The following is a 15,310-nucleotide window of genomic DNA, read 5'->3' as shown; positions in this document are numbered from 1 at the left end:
CAAAATTGAAATATATAATGACTTAAAAAGATTTCAACTTCCACTATATCAATTTCAAGGTCATTCCTCGCGACGTTTCTGAAAGTTGAATGCGATGGGGTGGTTTTGAATTTTGAAGTTGGGACATGGGATAATTATTTCGATAATTTCATGTTATTCCATCACTTGGTGCTCATCGTTTGTCATTTTGAACTTCTGAAGTGCTCAGTAAGTGCTAAGAATCGTAATGAACGCTGATAAAATGGGTGATTGTCCGCCATGGGATGGGATTTGGGAGTTGGGACGTCTCCGGACTTTGACTTGTGCTGGTAAGGTCAAAAGGTGTTCAGGATGATGAGGAATGATTGAGGTAGATCCTTGGGAGAGAATGGTTGAGGCCTGAGGGTGATAATTATTTGGTCAGAGACCAGAGTTGGAGTCAAGTAGATGCGCGACGCTGCCTGATTTTTCTCCGATCTCAGGCCGGAAATGCCTATTGCCAAAGGGCATTTTTTTGCGAACAAAAGGCTAAGGACTTGGTGACCAGTATGTGTCAAAGGACTCTGGCACAGGACAAACCCATGTCCTTTCAGTCGACGAACTCAGTTCCCGCTCCATGATTCTCGTTCCTCACACGGTATATAGAGAACTGTTCCTCAGATGTGTCGTGCCACCTGTTCCCGTATTCTAGTAACCTTCAGTACATTCTTTTGCCGGCAGATGTCGGGCGCGTCGGCTGGTCGCTGCGCTGGCCTCGGTTCGATGGGCGGGCGGCGCCGTATCGTCGGTGTGACGGCGGCCCAGTGGCTCCCGTGCATTTACTGGGAATGGTCGTGGGTGGAACGAGGACCTGGCAGGTGCAGTGTGTCGGCGCGTGCCGTGAGTCGAGGACCGCGTGGCTGGATCTGACAGTGAATGTGGTCTGAACTCGACTCGCCGTACGATCATCCAAAACTCCTGCTGGCAAGTCATGTCGGCTGCTGAGAAGGCTCCCACACCGGCGCCAGCCGCCAATCACAAGAAGCCCGGCGGTAAAGGCCAGTTCCCGCCGGCGTCCTACTCGTCGGCCTTTCAGAAGCTGCAGCAGACGTTGATACAGGTCAGTTCAGCGGGCGGCTCGGTGACCTGCCGACCCCGTCCGTGTCACCCCGTGTTGACGTCCTCGCTGACCTGGCCCCGGTTGCGTAAGGAATGAATGGGTCGCCGCGGGGGCCGACTGTGATGGAGGGTGAGGGTGTTTTGGAGCGGCCCAGGCCGTCCGGCGGTGCGCGGCGCCTGTCCTGAGCGACCCGCCAATGTCAGATCAGTTACGGAACGGCGGCCGTCCCGACTCCCGAGGATATTATGGCTCTGGTGGTTCCTCTGGCTGGTCATTTGATATGTGTTGCGCGAGAAGAGGAGCACGGCTTAGCATTAAGTAAGCCACCATCGGCCATGGCGCTGATATATTTCGCAAGTTCTCCATGCACTCAATTTGGGATTGTCTCAACGGCGAACGTACGCATTATATTCCGTTCAAACGCACTTTACAGTTTTGTTCAGATTGATCGAGCATGCGGCATAGTTTATCTACATGACTGCAAACTACATCTATCAGGAAACAATGGGTATTTAAATGCAGTAACTTATAGGTAGTCGATCAGATAAGACGGTTACAGGGGACGTTCACAAAGTACAAAGCTGCTTTGCTATTTCGTTTGTGAGCCTTGCAGAAAAGGATCGTGTCAGCTAGGTAGGTATATGTTTAACAGTCAATACGGTATCTTGTTATTTGCATCTAGCAAACAAACAATGTGCTAGCACCAATGTATTGGTGTGGCTGCTTACGCTGGCATTACGTAACTCGCCCAGTTATCTCCGCCAATGTCGAATTCCCCGCCGGTCGAGTAGCTCTGTTCGTTATCCGACATTCCATCTGCCACCGTTCGCTGTCTCTGGCGGACTCTCGTCTGTGGGTGAGCACCAGTCTCAATGGTGCCGCCTGATAAGGCACAAGTGGCAGCAAACAACCCCGGCTGACCCGCCGCTCCCCGCCGTACAGCTGCCATTCGCACGAGCCTGGCACCGCGCGCTATGCATGTGTTATACCCCTATGCAGAGTCGCAGACTGGTGTGATTGGTCCGTGGTTAGCCTGTATAAGGACCGTGTGGCATAGCGTTGCTGGCTTTGTTTTGAATTTGCAGTGGCCAGATTCGGTCTCTGTCCTTGGGGCAGCACACAGCTGGGTAGAGGATGATGGCCGGAATACAATAGCGTTACCGCTGGATGGGTGGTGGGGTTATACCGGGAGCGTAAGAGACGCAGAAGAGAGATGGTGAGGTTTGGGAGACGCAGAAGAGAGATGGTGAGGTTTGGGAGACGCAGCTGAGCGACAAAGGGGACGATGAGCGACATAGAGTGACGAAGACGACGAAAGGCGCAAATGGGAGACATGCAGTCTGAGGAAATTGGCAAAAGTGGAGAATTGTGTCGAGCTGGGGGGAGGGGGGGGGGGGGGTGATTGGGCGCAGCAAATCCGCCGCCGCCCTAGCAGTGATCTTGACCTCTGCCGTCTGTTGCGGCTCCAAAGTCAAGCCGGGGTAGAAATGGGAGAGCTCGAGCACCACCAGTCCAGCACAATTCTCCACCTATTGAAATGGGAGTGACTCAGAAGAAACTGACCGACCCAGAGTGACCGAAGAATTGAAGGGATTATAGACGATGAGAGCGATACACGGGGGTACAATGAAGGAAGACGCAACGGTGACCTCGGGGCTGATGACTTTAGACAAGACTAAGAGATAGACGCATAGACTGAGTGGCAGACATCGTTGGTCGTTCGGGCCAGCAGAGGTCGCATATCGTTCGCTAGCGGACCTCTACTGCGATTTTCTTCGCACCACCGTGCCACTTGCACCTTCCGTTGGCCGATAAATTGTTGACGTTTCGTTTGTGCAATCCAAGTGATTGAACTTGCAATGTTGTTATCTGGCACCCGTCTAACTATCTACACACAATCTATCGCGTTGTCAGAAAGCTGCCGGAGAAGACGTCAGCAAGGAGGCCCACGTCTATCTCTGCGGCGCACTTTCCGTAGGAGCTGCGGGTCTAACCACACTCCAACCGTATGTAGACTGTAGACTCACTGGGGGCTTTGTGGAGGCCAGTGATACGGTCATGCCGGGCCCGTGCGTGCACAGGCACGGGGGCACGCCGCCGTGCAATGCAGATTGCAGAGTACCGAGCATTGGACGGTGTCACACCTGAGCGTGCGACCCGCCCAGCGCGTGGGATCGTATCGATCGCCCGGTTCAAAGGTAGATAGGATTGCGTGGATGTTTTATAGGAGGCGCATAATGATTATGTGGGTGCTTGGGAGAGTTCGATGCTATGCTAGTGGCTTTAGTGCCCTGGCTAGTGGTATAAGGGCGATCTGTAGAGGACGGCGGGAAAACATATAGTTAAAGGGACCCTCCCACCTTAACATTAGATTTGAGTTGAGATAGCCAAAATGGGGTCCCTGGCTCACAATTACCGGTTTCGGCACTCACAACATCGAGAAATGCCTTAAATCGGAAATATTGAATTTCAAAATTGCAGCATTTTGATTCAGAGGGGCTAATGCATAGGAATACCCCTCTGAATGTGTGACGTCAGCGCAGATATCTAACGATTTTTAAATGTTTGACTAAAACGTTTTGTAGCACGCGGTGGTATATGCTGCTTTGCGCGCAACAAATGCCGCACTTTCAAATAAAGTCGCTAGGAACAGCGGATATCCCAAAAAGTAAACAAAAGTAAAAGTCTAATATCTTGAAAACCGGTGAACATGTTTCGATGACATTTGGTAGATATTTGTTTTTGCTTTTTCTGAACCGAGCGACATCACTTTCATGCCAATTGATTAACTTTTTTGAAGGTGGGAGGGTCCCTTTAAAGGATCTTCCTCCAGTACCCCATCAATTTGAATTGATATTTTAGCCGCCCCGCCGGTCAAAAATTGGTCCTACTCGTTGATTAACGTAGAAGACCGATGCCGTAAAATGTTTTCCGCCAGTAATTCTTCGCCTCTTTACTTGCACAGAGTGGCTGACCGTGGATGCGGGTCCTCCCCGACTCCCCTCCCTTTACACCGCGCTCTATGACGGCCATTGACCGCTGTGTGGTCAAGTCCGGCGCCATGGGCTTGTTGATCTATTGCTGCAGCCAGGCCACGTCCTGGATGGGTGACGCTAGTGGTCTCCTTATGAGCAGATCCCCCTGTCATCTCTGCTGCAGTGCATAATGATGCTTGACCCGCATCAATCATGAACAGCGGAGGGGAGAGTGCGACAAAGGGCTGTCAGGCTCTGGTCGGGTCCTTTCTCGGCGCGAATGGCATATGTGCATCTTCGTTTGGTACGGAACACTCGACAAATTACTTCCGCCTAGCAAAGTGTTGGAAACAAGATCTGCAGTCTTAACCCGCGCCCTGCTGGGGGGGGGGGGGTGTTTGAACACCCCCCTTGTGGTTTTTCGCGAATACGTTTTTGGTACACCTTATCATACATCAATTCTACACATGTTGTGAAAATTTCAGACCAAGGTCATTCAAGGTCAGGTCACCAGGTCACTTGAAGTGACCTCACCTCATAAAAAGTTTCAATGTCTGTCATAGCTACACCGAGTGACCGATCGCTTTGAAACTTTCAGCGATTGATAAGGGTAACAGTATCTATAAAATGAAAATCTCGGAATTTTGATATCGGTGACCTAAGGTCAGGTCAATTTTGCGACCTCCCCATTATAAGTCAATGGGAGAAAATTGAAATGCGCCTCTTTTGGACGGAAGACATTATAAACACTCCCAAACACTGAATTACAAGTGGTTTAGACACACTGAACATGAAAATGGTGTCCGTGACCCTTGTTTATGCCCTGAGGTCATCTTAGGTCACGAATGGTATCTAACAGTTTTTCGCAAATAACTTTTGATAGAGGCATGCTAGAGCGATGAAAACGCCTTAGATGTGTTCAGCTCGACGATACGGATCGACTGATATGCAGCATGACCCTTTCCGGTCAGGTCATGACCTTGACCTGAGGTCAAATTTTCAAGTTGACCTTTCAAGGTCAAGTTATAGTTCATTCGATGCGTCTTGACGAGAGGAACACGATGCCGGTAAAAGTAAGCTCGTACAAGGCTTGGGTCAAAAGTTATTGCCGAAAAACTGTTTCCGAAAAAATCGGCTATTTTTGCAGTTTTGCCCCCTGCAGGCAAAACCGTTGACGTTAGGTCAAATCTGAGAGAATTACTCAGAAAGGGCGTTAATAGGGCTATCGAATGCGCTTTTCCGCGGCGCTGTAGCTCTATTGGTTCCCGAGTTATGTGTTGGCTTCTTGGAAGTTTTCGATATTCGACCTGGAAATCGGCGAAATTTTGCCTTCAATGACCTCTGGTGACCTGACCTTTGACCTGACCAAAAAAGTGACCGAGGTGATTTCGTCATTATTTTTGACGCTCTTTCGAACGCCGCCTTCCGCGTATCGCTACGTGGCCCAGGAGCCAAGTTACAAGGGGGGGTGTTCAAACACCCCCCCCCCCCAGCAGGGCGTGGAAATCCAGGACCCCCAGCCGGGCGCGGGTTAACTAGCTGGGAAATTACATTTACGTACCTCATTGCCGGGGCGGTACCAAAGTTGTTCCGGATATTAGAAGTCGGAACTGTCATGTAAGGGATGTTTCTGCATATTTGAGTAAACAAACGAGTATTCTATATCCTGATGTAAGATTATAGAATTAAAAACATGCGCTAATTCTGTACCAAGTTTCCCTTCCTCATTTTTGGAGTTTTTGTACCGACGTCAAACGGTCGTAACTATAGAAGAAAACCGCTATACCTACCAGTCTGAGTGATTTTTAGACGCCTTACGTCGGGGTAAAGCTACTTATGACCTGATTGTGTGCGAGCAACGGATTTTAACGGACGTCCTTGATGGGATTACAGTTCTGTTCATTGGAGCGTGTGGTTAGTAGTATTGGATTTGAATAATCAGTGTTTAGTTCCTGCCAGGTGTTTTCAGCATGCTAAGACTGGGTCCAATGTTTGGAATACAGATGCCAGTTACCATATCCGTAAGATACCTACTCAAATAAAATCCACATTTCCGCGGGTGCTGACCTGGCTCGCAACTGATGCGCCCAATGGTAACGGGCCTGATGCACCCGTTACTATTGGGCGTTTCCGTTATCGCCGGGGCCTTGCACCTACGTGTACTTACCACCTGCCCGGGCCCGTTACTACCACCCACGGGCCGTGTGTCGGTTTTCCCAGCTGCCTGCCCCTGTGTTCGGCCCGGCCCGACCAGCGCGGCCGGCTGCCGGCTGTGTCGCGCTCGGTAACAATAAGCTCGGGTCGCCGCCGCGCCGGGTCGCCGAAAATAGCGGCCGCGGCTGGTGGTAAACACTCCTACTGGTGGTCGGCGTGCGTCATCGTTCCGTGCTGGTGCCGCTGTATTAGGGCCGGACGGCACCGGCATTCCGGGGACTGCCGGCAGCGCGCGCGCCGCCACCAGGAGAAAACGCCGCCCAATGGCCGCCGCCCGGCTCAATGGCGTATTGTGTTTGGGGACAATGTCGGGTCAAGGAAGCTTGGAAGGAGGTGTGGTGTGCTGGTATTTCTTGCATTGCTTTTTTGCAGTGCTTAGAGCCGCTGGTATTCCTGTTAGGGGACTCGATGATGTTCGGTATAGACCTCGTCGTTCATGTGTACAGACAGGGATATTGATAGATCCGTCTTTGATCATGCCTGATATCAGCGGGGCCGACGGCTGGGCCCGGATGCTTGCGCTGATGTGTTCTTGCCAACATGCATTGTTTGCATGTACTCGCTAACTGCCGGTGTAATGGACTTCAGACTGTGCACTACTATGCACTATGCAGTCCATAGGGTTCGTATGCGGCTGCAGTAAGGCACGAACGTGATGGGGCTTTTGAGAGCTTATGGCGTCCTCTGAATGCCTGGGCGGGCTTCTGTGTGGTGGCATGCGATGGAAGTCAGAGTCCACAGCTGTTGGCCGTTATTGGTGGGAAATGCCGTCAAGGACTGACGCTCTAGCGGTGCAGCTTTCCGTGCAATCGGAAGGGTTCGCTTACCTGCCGCGCTCCAGAGAGCCTCAGTAGCTCAAGCACCTCTAAAGTCCAAACCTCACGTCACCATCATCCTTTGATTGGAGGTCAGTGCTGGAGGAAGCAGCGGTCCTAATCCTGCTCGCCGTGGTGTTCAAATCCTTCCATCTCCTCTAGCAGTATGACAGCCGACGTTTTGACCGATGTCTACCGTCAGCAGCTTACCGATTAAAACTCAGTCTTTGTGTGCCGACATCTGCAGCGTTGGACGGTGCATGGGCGGCTCCCGGCTCCGAGCTACCCCTCCAGCGCCGCCGGTCGGCCGCAGTCGGTCTCAGCAGGACGCGGCCGGTCGGGAAGTGATTAGCGAGGCCAGTCCAGGGTCGCGCCGAGCTGCACGCTGTGTGTGTGCTCTGTGTGTGTGTGTGTGTGTGTGTGTGTGCAGGTCACCCGGTCCGACAGCCGCTCACCGGAGACGGAAGCCGAGCGACGGGCAGACCGGCAGACAGGCGCAACAACATGTTGACCCGCCGACACACGGGTGTGTCGGCTGATGGACAGCCTGGCAGACTTACTTACAGGGTGATCGGCCCGCCAGACTGACTGACAACGGGGTGACAGCCCGAATTTGTACCTGACGGGGTGGCTGACAAACCGACTGATTGGCTGATAAACACTAAACTGGCCACCGGCTTACAGGCCCACCTCGACATGATGCCTTACCATGTTATATCGGTGGACGGCGGTGTTTGATAAAAGCGCTTACTCTGCTAAATAGACCCCTGGGACCATGTAATAGACATGTAGTCTGTAGGCATGTGATGATAAATCAGTGACCGGTGGTCAGTGGTCACGGACCATTGGTCACAGAACGGCCCATTAGTTGGCGGTCAGTGCTTTAAGCTCTCGCTCTTCCGCAGATGACATTATCACCGTTTATCGGTCTGACAGTAAGCTGTCTGCTGTGTAGAGGGAATCCGGCCCTCTCAGTGGCCGCTGTATGATCATTAGAGGTCCACGAGCTAAGACGGACGTAATGAGATACCGTGGAGGACCATTCGATAAAAAAGTCTCAGTAAAGGCTTTAACCGATAGCGAGACTGCGGCCTGATCACCAACTCTGTGGAGGCCGGAACCAGGTGTGCTCAGGGAATCCTCTCCTTAACCGCTGCAAATCCTTTTGTGGTCGTCCTGTCTCGCCGCAGTAATTGCCTTCTCTGGCTTGCGACCCAATTAGTTTTCTGGGCAATTATCTCCCTGAGCCTATCACTTATCACGCCGTCTTTGTGATGGGAGCTGCCGTCATGCGCCCGCCGCTCCGGGCCAGGTCTGTAGTTCACTGGCTTTGTCTCGATCGGTGATACAAATGATGACGTGTGAACATGTGATTAGACCGGGGCTTTTACGAATCATTAAACATCGTTCTTCTGAAAGGGGAACAATCGCTGTGAGCCGGATGGCGTCACCCTGTCGTTACCGTGACCACGTTAGTGATTAATTTCATTGCCCAGCGGCGACGCCGAGGTGCGCCCAGCCGCCCCAGCCGATTTCCGTTCATTCCGTATATATTAACGGAGAGAGAAATGTGACCCCGTGACCCTTGCCGCCCACGACTGAGTGCTGCTGACATTTTGACGGCGCGTACGCCACGTCGGAATAGGTGAGGGATGATGGCGGGTCGGGAGAGAAGATGGTCGAATGAATGGAACTGTGGGGTTGAGCGTTTGTGAGCTAATCGTGATGTCTAATGAAAAAAAAAAATATCGTGACAAGCTTTCTTGAACTCTGAAGGCTCTCGTGAAACAGTAAATTTTAAATAATTTCAGGAGACCATGAGCGTTCTCACCGCTGTGAAACATTGAGATAGCGAAGTAAATAGCTGGGATGACACATCGGTCAGATATTTTTACCTACACAGGTATTTAACTATACTACCTAAGCCTACTAATGCGCAAGGCGCGGTACAATGCAGTCACCAACGGCCTTGGCACACGTACAAAATATGGACGATGCTCGTTGCACAATCCACCGAACCGCTGACCGCCCGCCAGCATTGTGCGTGCTCAGTGATATTTTTGTAGGACCCAAATAGGTCGCCAAGTCCTATATTGGACTACGGTTTCCGTACTTAGCCATAAACCGGTCAAAACGTGTATGTCATTCACACACCCCATGTGAACTGAGAAACACCGACCTAACCCCCCCCCCCCTTTGCCGATCGGCGATCACATGGTCTCGCCCTGCAGCTTGTGCCCAATCCATCCAGACCTTGTCCTATCTGACGCGCCGGTGAGTCGTTCTTAGAACGCGCACCGCCCGCGTGCGTCGGGTGCCTCTGTGCGCTCATCGGGCGCCGGCGGAACTCGCTGGAATGCGACGATAGCTGAACGTGTCGTCGGTAGCGGCGGCTCGCTCGGGTCACGTCGATACAGTGTCGCTCAGTCAGAGCAGGTGACCTTGGCGCCCCGATTGACGCATCTGATTGGGGCGACAGGTGTGTGGCAGGGGGCAGGGAAGGGGGGGGGGGGGGTACAGAGACGAGAAGGGAGCAGGGAGTTGTCATGCCCAGGCTGTATGAGATTACGTAATATTAGCTCACGACTCACGTGAGGTAGTCTTAATTAACCCAATCCCAGTCTTATTAACCCTCGCCGGCCGAGGGGGGGGGGCGGGTGCCGCCCCCCCCCCCCCATAGGGTTTTTTCGCGATAGCTCCGAACACGCTGGCGATAGAGAGCTGAAACTTGGCATACCTGACCTTTGATCCAAGCCGCATCTTTTGACACCAATCCCATTTTTGGGTCAGGTCAGGTCACTGACCTATGACGTCATAAGTGAACCTCTGCACGGTCTTCAGATGTCGCAACTTCGCAACGCCCTCACTGCCAGAGGAGATGTCACAGGGAAATGAAACTTGCAGGATCTAGTATCCATTATGAGTCTCAAAACTTGTATATCTCGGATTTTTCCTAAAGGTCATATGAGGTCAGGTCATTTTCGTGACCTCACCATTATAAGTCAATGGGGAAAAATTCAAACTGCTATTCTGGCGCCGGGAACGATCTCCAACTATCTCAAGCACACAGAATCGTGATTTGATGCACTCCTTGCAAGGTTAGATGCGTCACTTTTGCAATGTTGACCTTGCGTGACGTCATTTATGACGTCATCAAGGTCATATTCGTTTTTCGTCAATAACTCTTGATCAAATTGAGCTAGCGAGTCGAGAAAGCCACCAATGGACTCAGGAAGACCTGCCGAATCGAATGATATGCGACATGACCCCTTTCGACCAACTTCGTGACCTGGGGGTGCTGACCTGACCTTGACCTGAGGTCAACACCCCAAGTTGACCTGACCCGGACAAAAAGTATATCATTCGACGCGCCTGAGCGAGGCGAACACGATGCTGCCAAAATCGCGGCTCTGCGGCCGTTGTTTGCGAAGTTATTCACCAAAACCTGAACCGTACCCTGGGGCACTTGACCTGACCTCAGAGGTCACCGGTTGACCTAGGACCTTAAAATCTGGTGCCAATCTCTGCGTCTCGTAACGGCGCACACGCTCGTTTTTTCCGCGACGCGCTAGCTCCACCAGGGGCGAAACGGCGAGGGGGGGGGGGGTCGTACCCGCCCCCCCCCCCTCGGCCGGCGCGTATGTAGAAAACCAATAGGTCCGGCGAGGGTTAAGCTTCAACATAACACATCGGCTGTTTATGAACAGTGATTTCCGATAACTTACACCACGTGTCTCAGCTGGACTGTGAAGCGTCGCATAGTTTTGATGCCATTTTCAGCGAACCGAAATAATTTGCAGCGCCTGCCGCGCTCTCCCAGCCGTAAACGGCGTTGCGGTTCCGCGGTTTACGGTGTAAAGCGTTCCCGTTTATTGATTTTCCGTCGCATTACGCTGTGAACCGGGCTTGCCGCGCTCCTGCCAAGCCTGCTATTGGGTCTGACAGGCTGATCGGGCTTTCGTGCGGTGTGAGTTTCGAAAAGGAGACGTCATCTAGTTTTCCGTCGCCGTGGGCGTTCAAGGTCGTCGGGCTGTGTGTTGATGACCTTTGACCTTAGCGGGAGGTCCGGCTCGCCCCCGCGTCACCGGGTCGCTCGGCTAACTGGCAAGGTGATAGGCGAGACCGCACAGTTCCGATTTGATCAGAGGCGTGCCCCGGGCGTCTGGTTCGGTCTCAGCTGAGACCTTGACCTTGTAGTGAAACGTGCATGGACGGTCGTCATTCTGCATGTGCTGAGTTATACCCGTGCGCCAAGGGGTCCCATATAGTATTTCAACTTTTATTGGCCTGTAATAACATTGAAAGGGAGCTTTGCAGTAAGAGTGCCATGTCCGTACATTACCTATAGGTTTCCTGTGATGGTGGTCTAAGGTCATTTGAAACTCGTATGCTATGTCCTTGCCGAGGTGAGGTGTGTAGACTGTAGCGTTACGGACGATTGCCTTCGTTCGACCGGCGAACCCCGCTGGCTCATCCACCGGCTCTTCAGTTCGCGGTGTTCTGAAGCCGCCACTGGGAGGTGGTATCCATCACCCGCAGTATCGGTCTTTTTGCCAGAGGTCGTGTTCTTGTCGCCGTTTTTACGCTCTCGGCGGTGTGCTGATGAATGCACGCCGCTGCTCTGTGCACCAAGCCTCACAGCGGGGATCATTGCGGTGCTCTCAGAGGAAGTCGGTCAGCATGATGGTGATCATCAGCGGCGGCTTTTTAGAGATGAAGTGGAGGAAGGAAGTGCGAACACACCCCCTGAAGGTCACCTCCGGGGAGCGATTTGCATCATTGAAGCCAGCCGGAGCACTAGCCCTACTTATCGCGAGAATTGAGCTATTTTTGCAGCGCGGACTGGGTGTGGTGCTGCATTTAGCCTCTGCTGCAGCGGCCGCCACCGTTCCAGTCTCCCCTAATTGGCGTGAAGTAGCTGCAAGTGGTCCATGGCCAGCTGCCGTGCCCTCAGCGCAGTGGATGAGGAGCCATGAGACGCAGCTTCTGGTGGGCGGTCCTGGTCCACGTCACAGCGTCACAGGGCGGGGCGGGGCTCCACGTCTCCGGGCGTGGCGGCACTGCGGCGACCTTGCTGACGTAGAGCTTCAGCAGCCTCTGCAGCTCTCAGCCCGGCTTTGGGCTGCAGCTCGGTAACATTCGCCATTGCTATAAGTCGCCATTCACATCAAACCGATAAGCAGCCGCCTGGCATGGCGATAGCAACTCAAGCTTTGAACCTTTGGTCTCCTTTACCGCAGGTTGTAGTAAAGTTTCGATGTTTTGCAGTGAATGAGTGGCGCCTGAGATTGCGAACCATTTTACAATGGTGCAAACTGCAGGATATCGTGTCTGAAGACTTTATTGAACCCACTGAGCTCCAATTTGTGCCTAGTCAGTAGTCACAGCTCTGAAAGTCTGAATTTTACGCTGTGAGTCCATAGCCAGGCAAGGTCATGCTGTTCTCCTGTTTCTTACTGGTTTTGCCACGAACTTCGAAAGGTCATCCGTGCGCTGTGGATTTTTAAGCGTCTGGTTTCATTGCGCATCGGGTTGTAATGTGAACCTCTGCTATTTTTCTGCTATTACCCACGCTACGGTACCACTAAAAATCCGCTCGGATTTGAGCACTGCTGCCGGCAGACCGGAAACGACAAAAACATCGCTGTGGGGGCCACGGGAGCGGAACGCTGGCACACGCGCAATGACTGCACCGGCGGGAGTGGCACCTCGCGCGGCACGTGCGCTGGGCCTTTGTTCCCGCTTTGTGGCGACATAGACACGTCAGGCGCACGATAGTAGTGTTACTGCTTGAACCGTGGTCTTACGTCTGGTTCTATTTGAACGAAGCATTAGACGCTTGTGTCTCATGGAGGATGAAATGACTGCGTGTCGTGCTTCGAAATCGTGCCATCTCCTGCAGATTGCATTGAGCAACTACGTAAGCCTTGACGTGACCTCGTTTTCGTTACGTTGACTCTCTCCATCTCCGAGTGAGCCAGAAGTCGTTGCGTTGCCAGTCATATCACCCTCCTCCGACATCCAGTCATGAACATCAGCTTGGGGTGGCTTTAACACCTCAACTGGCGATATTTTTCCACGGAACCATGCTTCTCATCCCTCCTCCGACATGCCCACTTTCCACTGCCACCGCCGCTGCAGCGGAGCCGGGTATTGATCTGTCTCCCGGGCAGCGCCCTGATGGGCCGCCCGGGTCGACCGGCTGTCGATCATGGCTGCAGGCGTGTGCTCCTGGGGTACACAGGGTAGGCAGACACTGGTATGTCCTTCCTTGACAAGTTGCGCGGATGGTGGAGCTCTCCTCCCGGTGCTGGCTAGTGTGGAGCTGATGGTGCGTTACAGGTGGCCGTCACGATAGGGAGCTCGCTCGGCACAGTTCACACCTGTTCTGCAGCACGTGCCTACCAACCCATCAGCCGAGCCGTGCCACATGGATGCCTGAAGTGTTCGGAGCCAAAGAATGCGGCCTTTGTAATGGGAGGGCGATAGCTTTGCGATGTTCTGCATTCCATCGAGATTCGAGAAAGCGATACCTTTTTTGGCGAATGGATTGTTGAGAGTTGATTAGTATGAAATAATAACGGCAACTGATGGTTTCTTCCTCCCATTAGACACATGTTCTATATCTCGCTCTGGTGTGTTGTTAATTCTGCGCGGGAGGAGTACATACTACATACCTACTCGTAGTTTGAAACCACCGAGCGGGGGCGGCTGGGAGACCGCCGATGACCTCACGTTGGTGCCGGGTGCGGGTGGTGACGTAAGCACTGAGCATTGAGCACGGCCGCGGTGGGCTCGCCGCAGCTGTCATCCCGGCAGCCTGGGCGGGATGCTGCCGACGACCGGTTGGCTCGTCGAGACCGCAGGACGGCGTGTGAAAAGATGGAAATGTGCCGTCGATAAATTAGACAGTGTTCGTCTAGTTGTTGGGAAGCTCATTGAATGTTTTATAAACTGCACAATGCACAGGCACTACGTATTTCGGTCGTTTATAACACAATCCTAGCTGTCTTGATTGAAAGGGAAAATGAAATTGCATAGTCATATTCAAGCACAAAGGTTGAGGTTTTGGATGGACCGATAGTTAGTGACTCGTGTCACGGCTATCAAACCTATACACTGACTCATGACTGTCTTTGTTGTTGAATTCATACTCCCGATACGTTAACAGTTCGTGATTAAGACGAGGCTCGTAACCCGACTACATACACTTGTCGTCGGAGGGGGGGGGGAGGCGGCTGATTGTTTGCTGAGTGCCAGTTACAGCCGGTTCCTGCTGGCTCACGGGGCGGGCATCGCGTCAGACTCACGGACGGAAAGTGCCATCGGCTCGCACGCCGATCGCCGATGCTATAGAGTCGAGCAACAGTTATGGCCTGCGCACGCAGCAGTTGAGGGCAGTCGAACAGCAGTTGAGGACTGTCAAGACTCGAACAGCAGTTGAGGACAGTCGACCAGGAGTTTAGGACAGTCGACCAGGAGTTTAGGACAGTCGAGCAACAGTAAAGGGCTGTCGATCAGCTTGTCCAGCTTGGCAGTCGGAAGGCTCTCAGAAGACTCGATCACCTCCAAAGATGTTACGAGGCATCATGTGGCGCAACAATTTCTGCATTTATTTTTTCCTATGGGTATACACAATACGCATCCCGTTTTGCCTCTCTTTTTTGTCACAAATATGAAGAATCAAACATATGTCACATGACTTGTTCGTCCGTGACATTGGATTGCCCCCTCTCACGAGACCCGTTTGATTCGTGCCTAGTCATGAGGGTTGCGAGTGTGCCGAATGGAAAGTGTAACACGCAACCGGAAGTTTTGTCTTTCCCTTTGTTCAGACAGGCGCAAAAGATGAAGCATATTAAAAGACTGACCTTGTGCATAGAAAGGTGCACGATGAGCGATACTATGCCGATACCGGATTGCCGAGTATTTGGTTGTGTGCTAGGTTTGTAAGTACCTTGCAATGTGACGTACCTGCTTACAAATATTAACTGATGATTGCTTTGGACCAGCCAGGTGTGCCTACTATTTCGCCTGTAGTTAATCTCATCAAACCCTAGTTACTGTGTTGTTTATCTTGCCTTTTGCAAAAGCGTACGGATATCCTAATGTGAAAACCATGTTCTTGAATGCTGCTAGCCGTATGATATTTCATGAGAAGTGGATATTGTTCAAGCTTACTGCTTACTAAGCCTAACATTTTGAATTCGTAACTGTTATAGATACGT

At 52.3% G+C, this 15,310-nt stretch overlaps 1 protein-coding gene across 1 annotated transcript in view; it reads left to right on the top strand.

Annotated features, from left to right (window-relative positions):
* The first annotated feature begins 62 nt into the window (after positions 1-62).
* Positions 63-15,310, top strand: part of LOC122383229 (inositol-trisphosphate 3-kinase homolog) — a 61,719-nt gene continuing 46,471 nt past the window's right edge. Inside the window, exons 1-2 of the mRNA XM_043369439.1 lie at positions 63-207; positions 700-1,078. Of these exons, the coding sequence (XP_043225374.1) occupies positions 950-1,078 (129 nt within the window). The 5' untranslated portion in view covers positions 63-207; positions 700-949. The remainder of the gene's footprint in view (positions 208-699; positions 1,079-15,310) is intronic.

This window comes from Amphibalanus amphitrite, unplaced genomic scaffold (assembly GCF_019059575.1).
Source record: "Amphibalanus amphitrite isolate SeventyFive unplaced genomic scaffold, NRLGWU_Aamphi_draft 000158F_arrow, whole genome shotgun sequence".
In the NCBI taxonomy this organism is placed as follows: Eukaryota; Metazoa; Arthropoda; class Thecostraca; order Balanomorpha; family Balanidae; genus Amphibalanus; species Amphibalanus amphitrite.
Note: the sequence above shows the minus strand (reverse complement) of the source record. Positions and strands in the feature narration are given on the sequence as shown.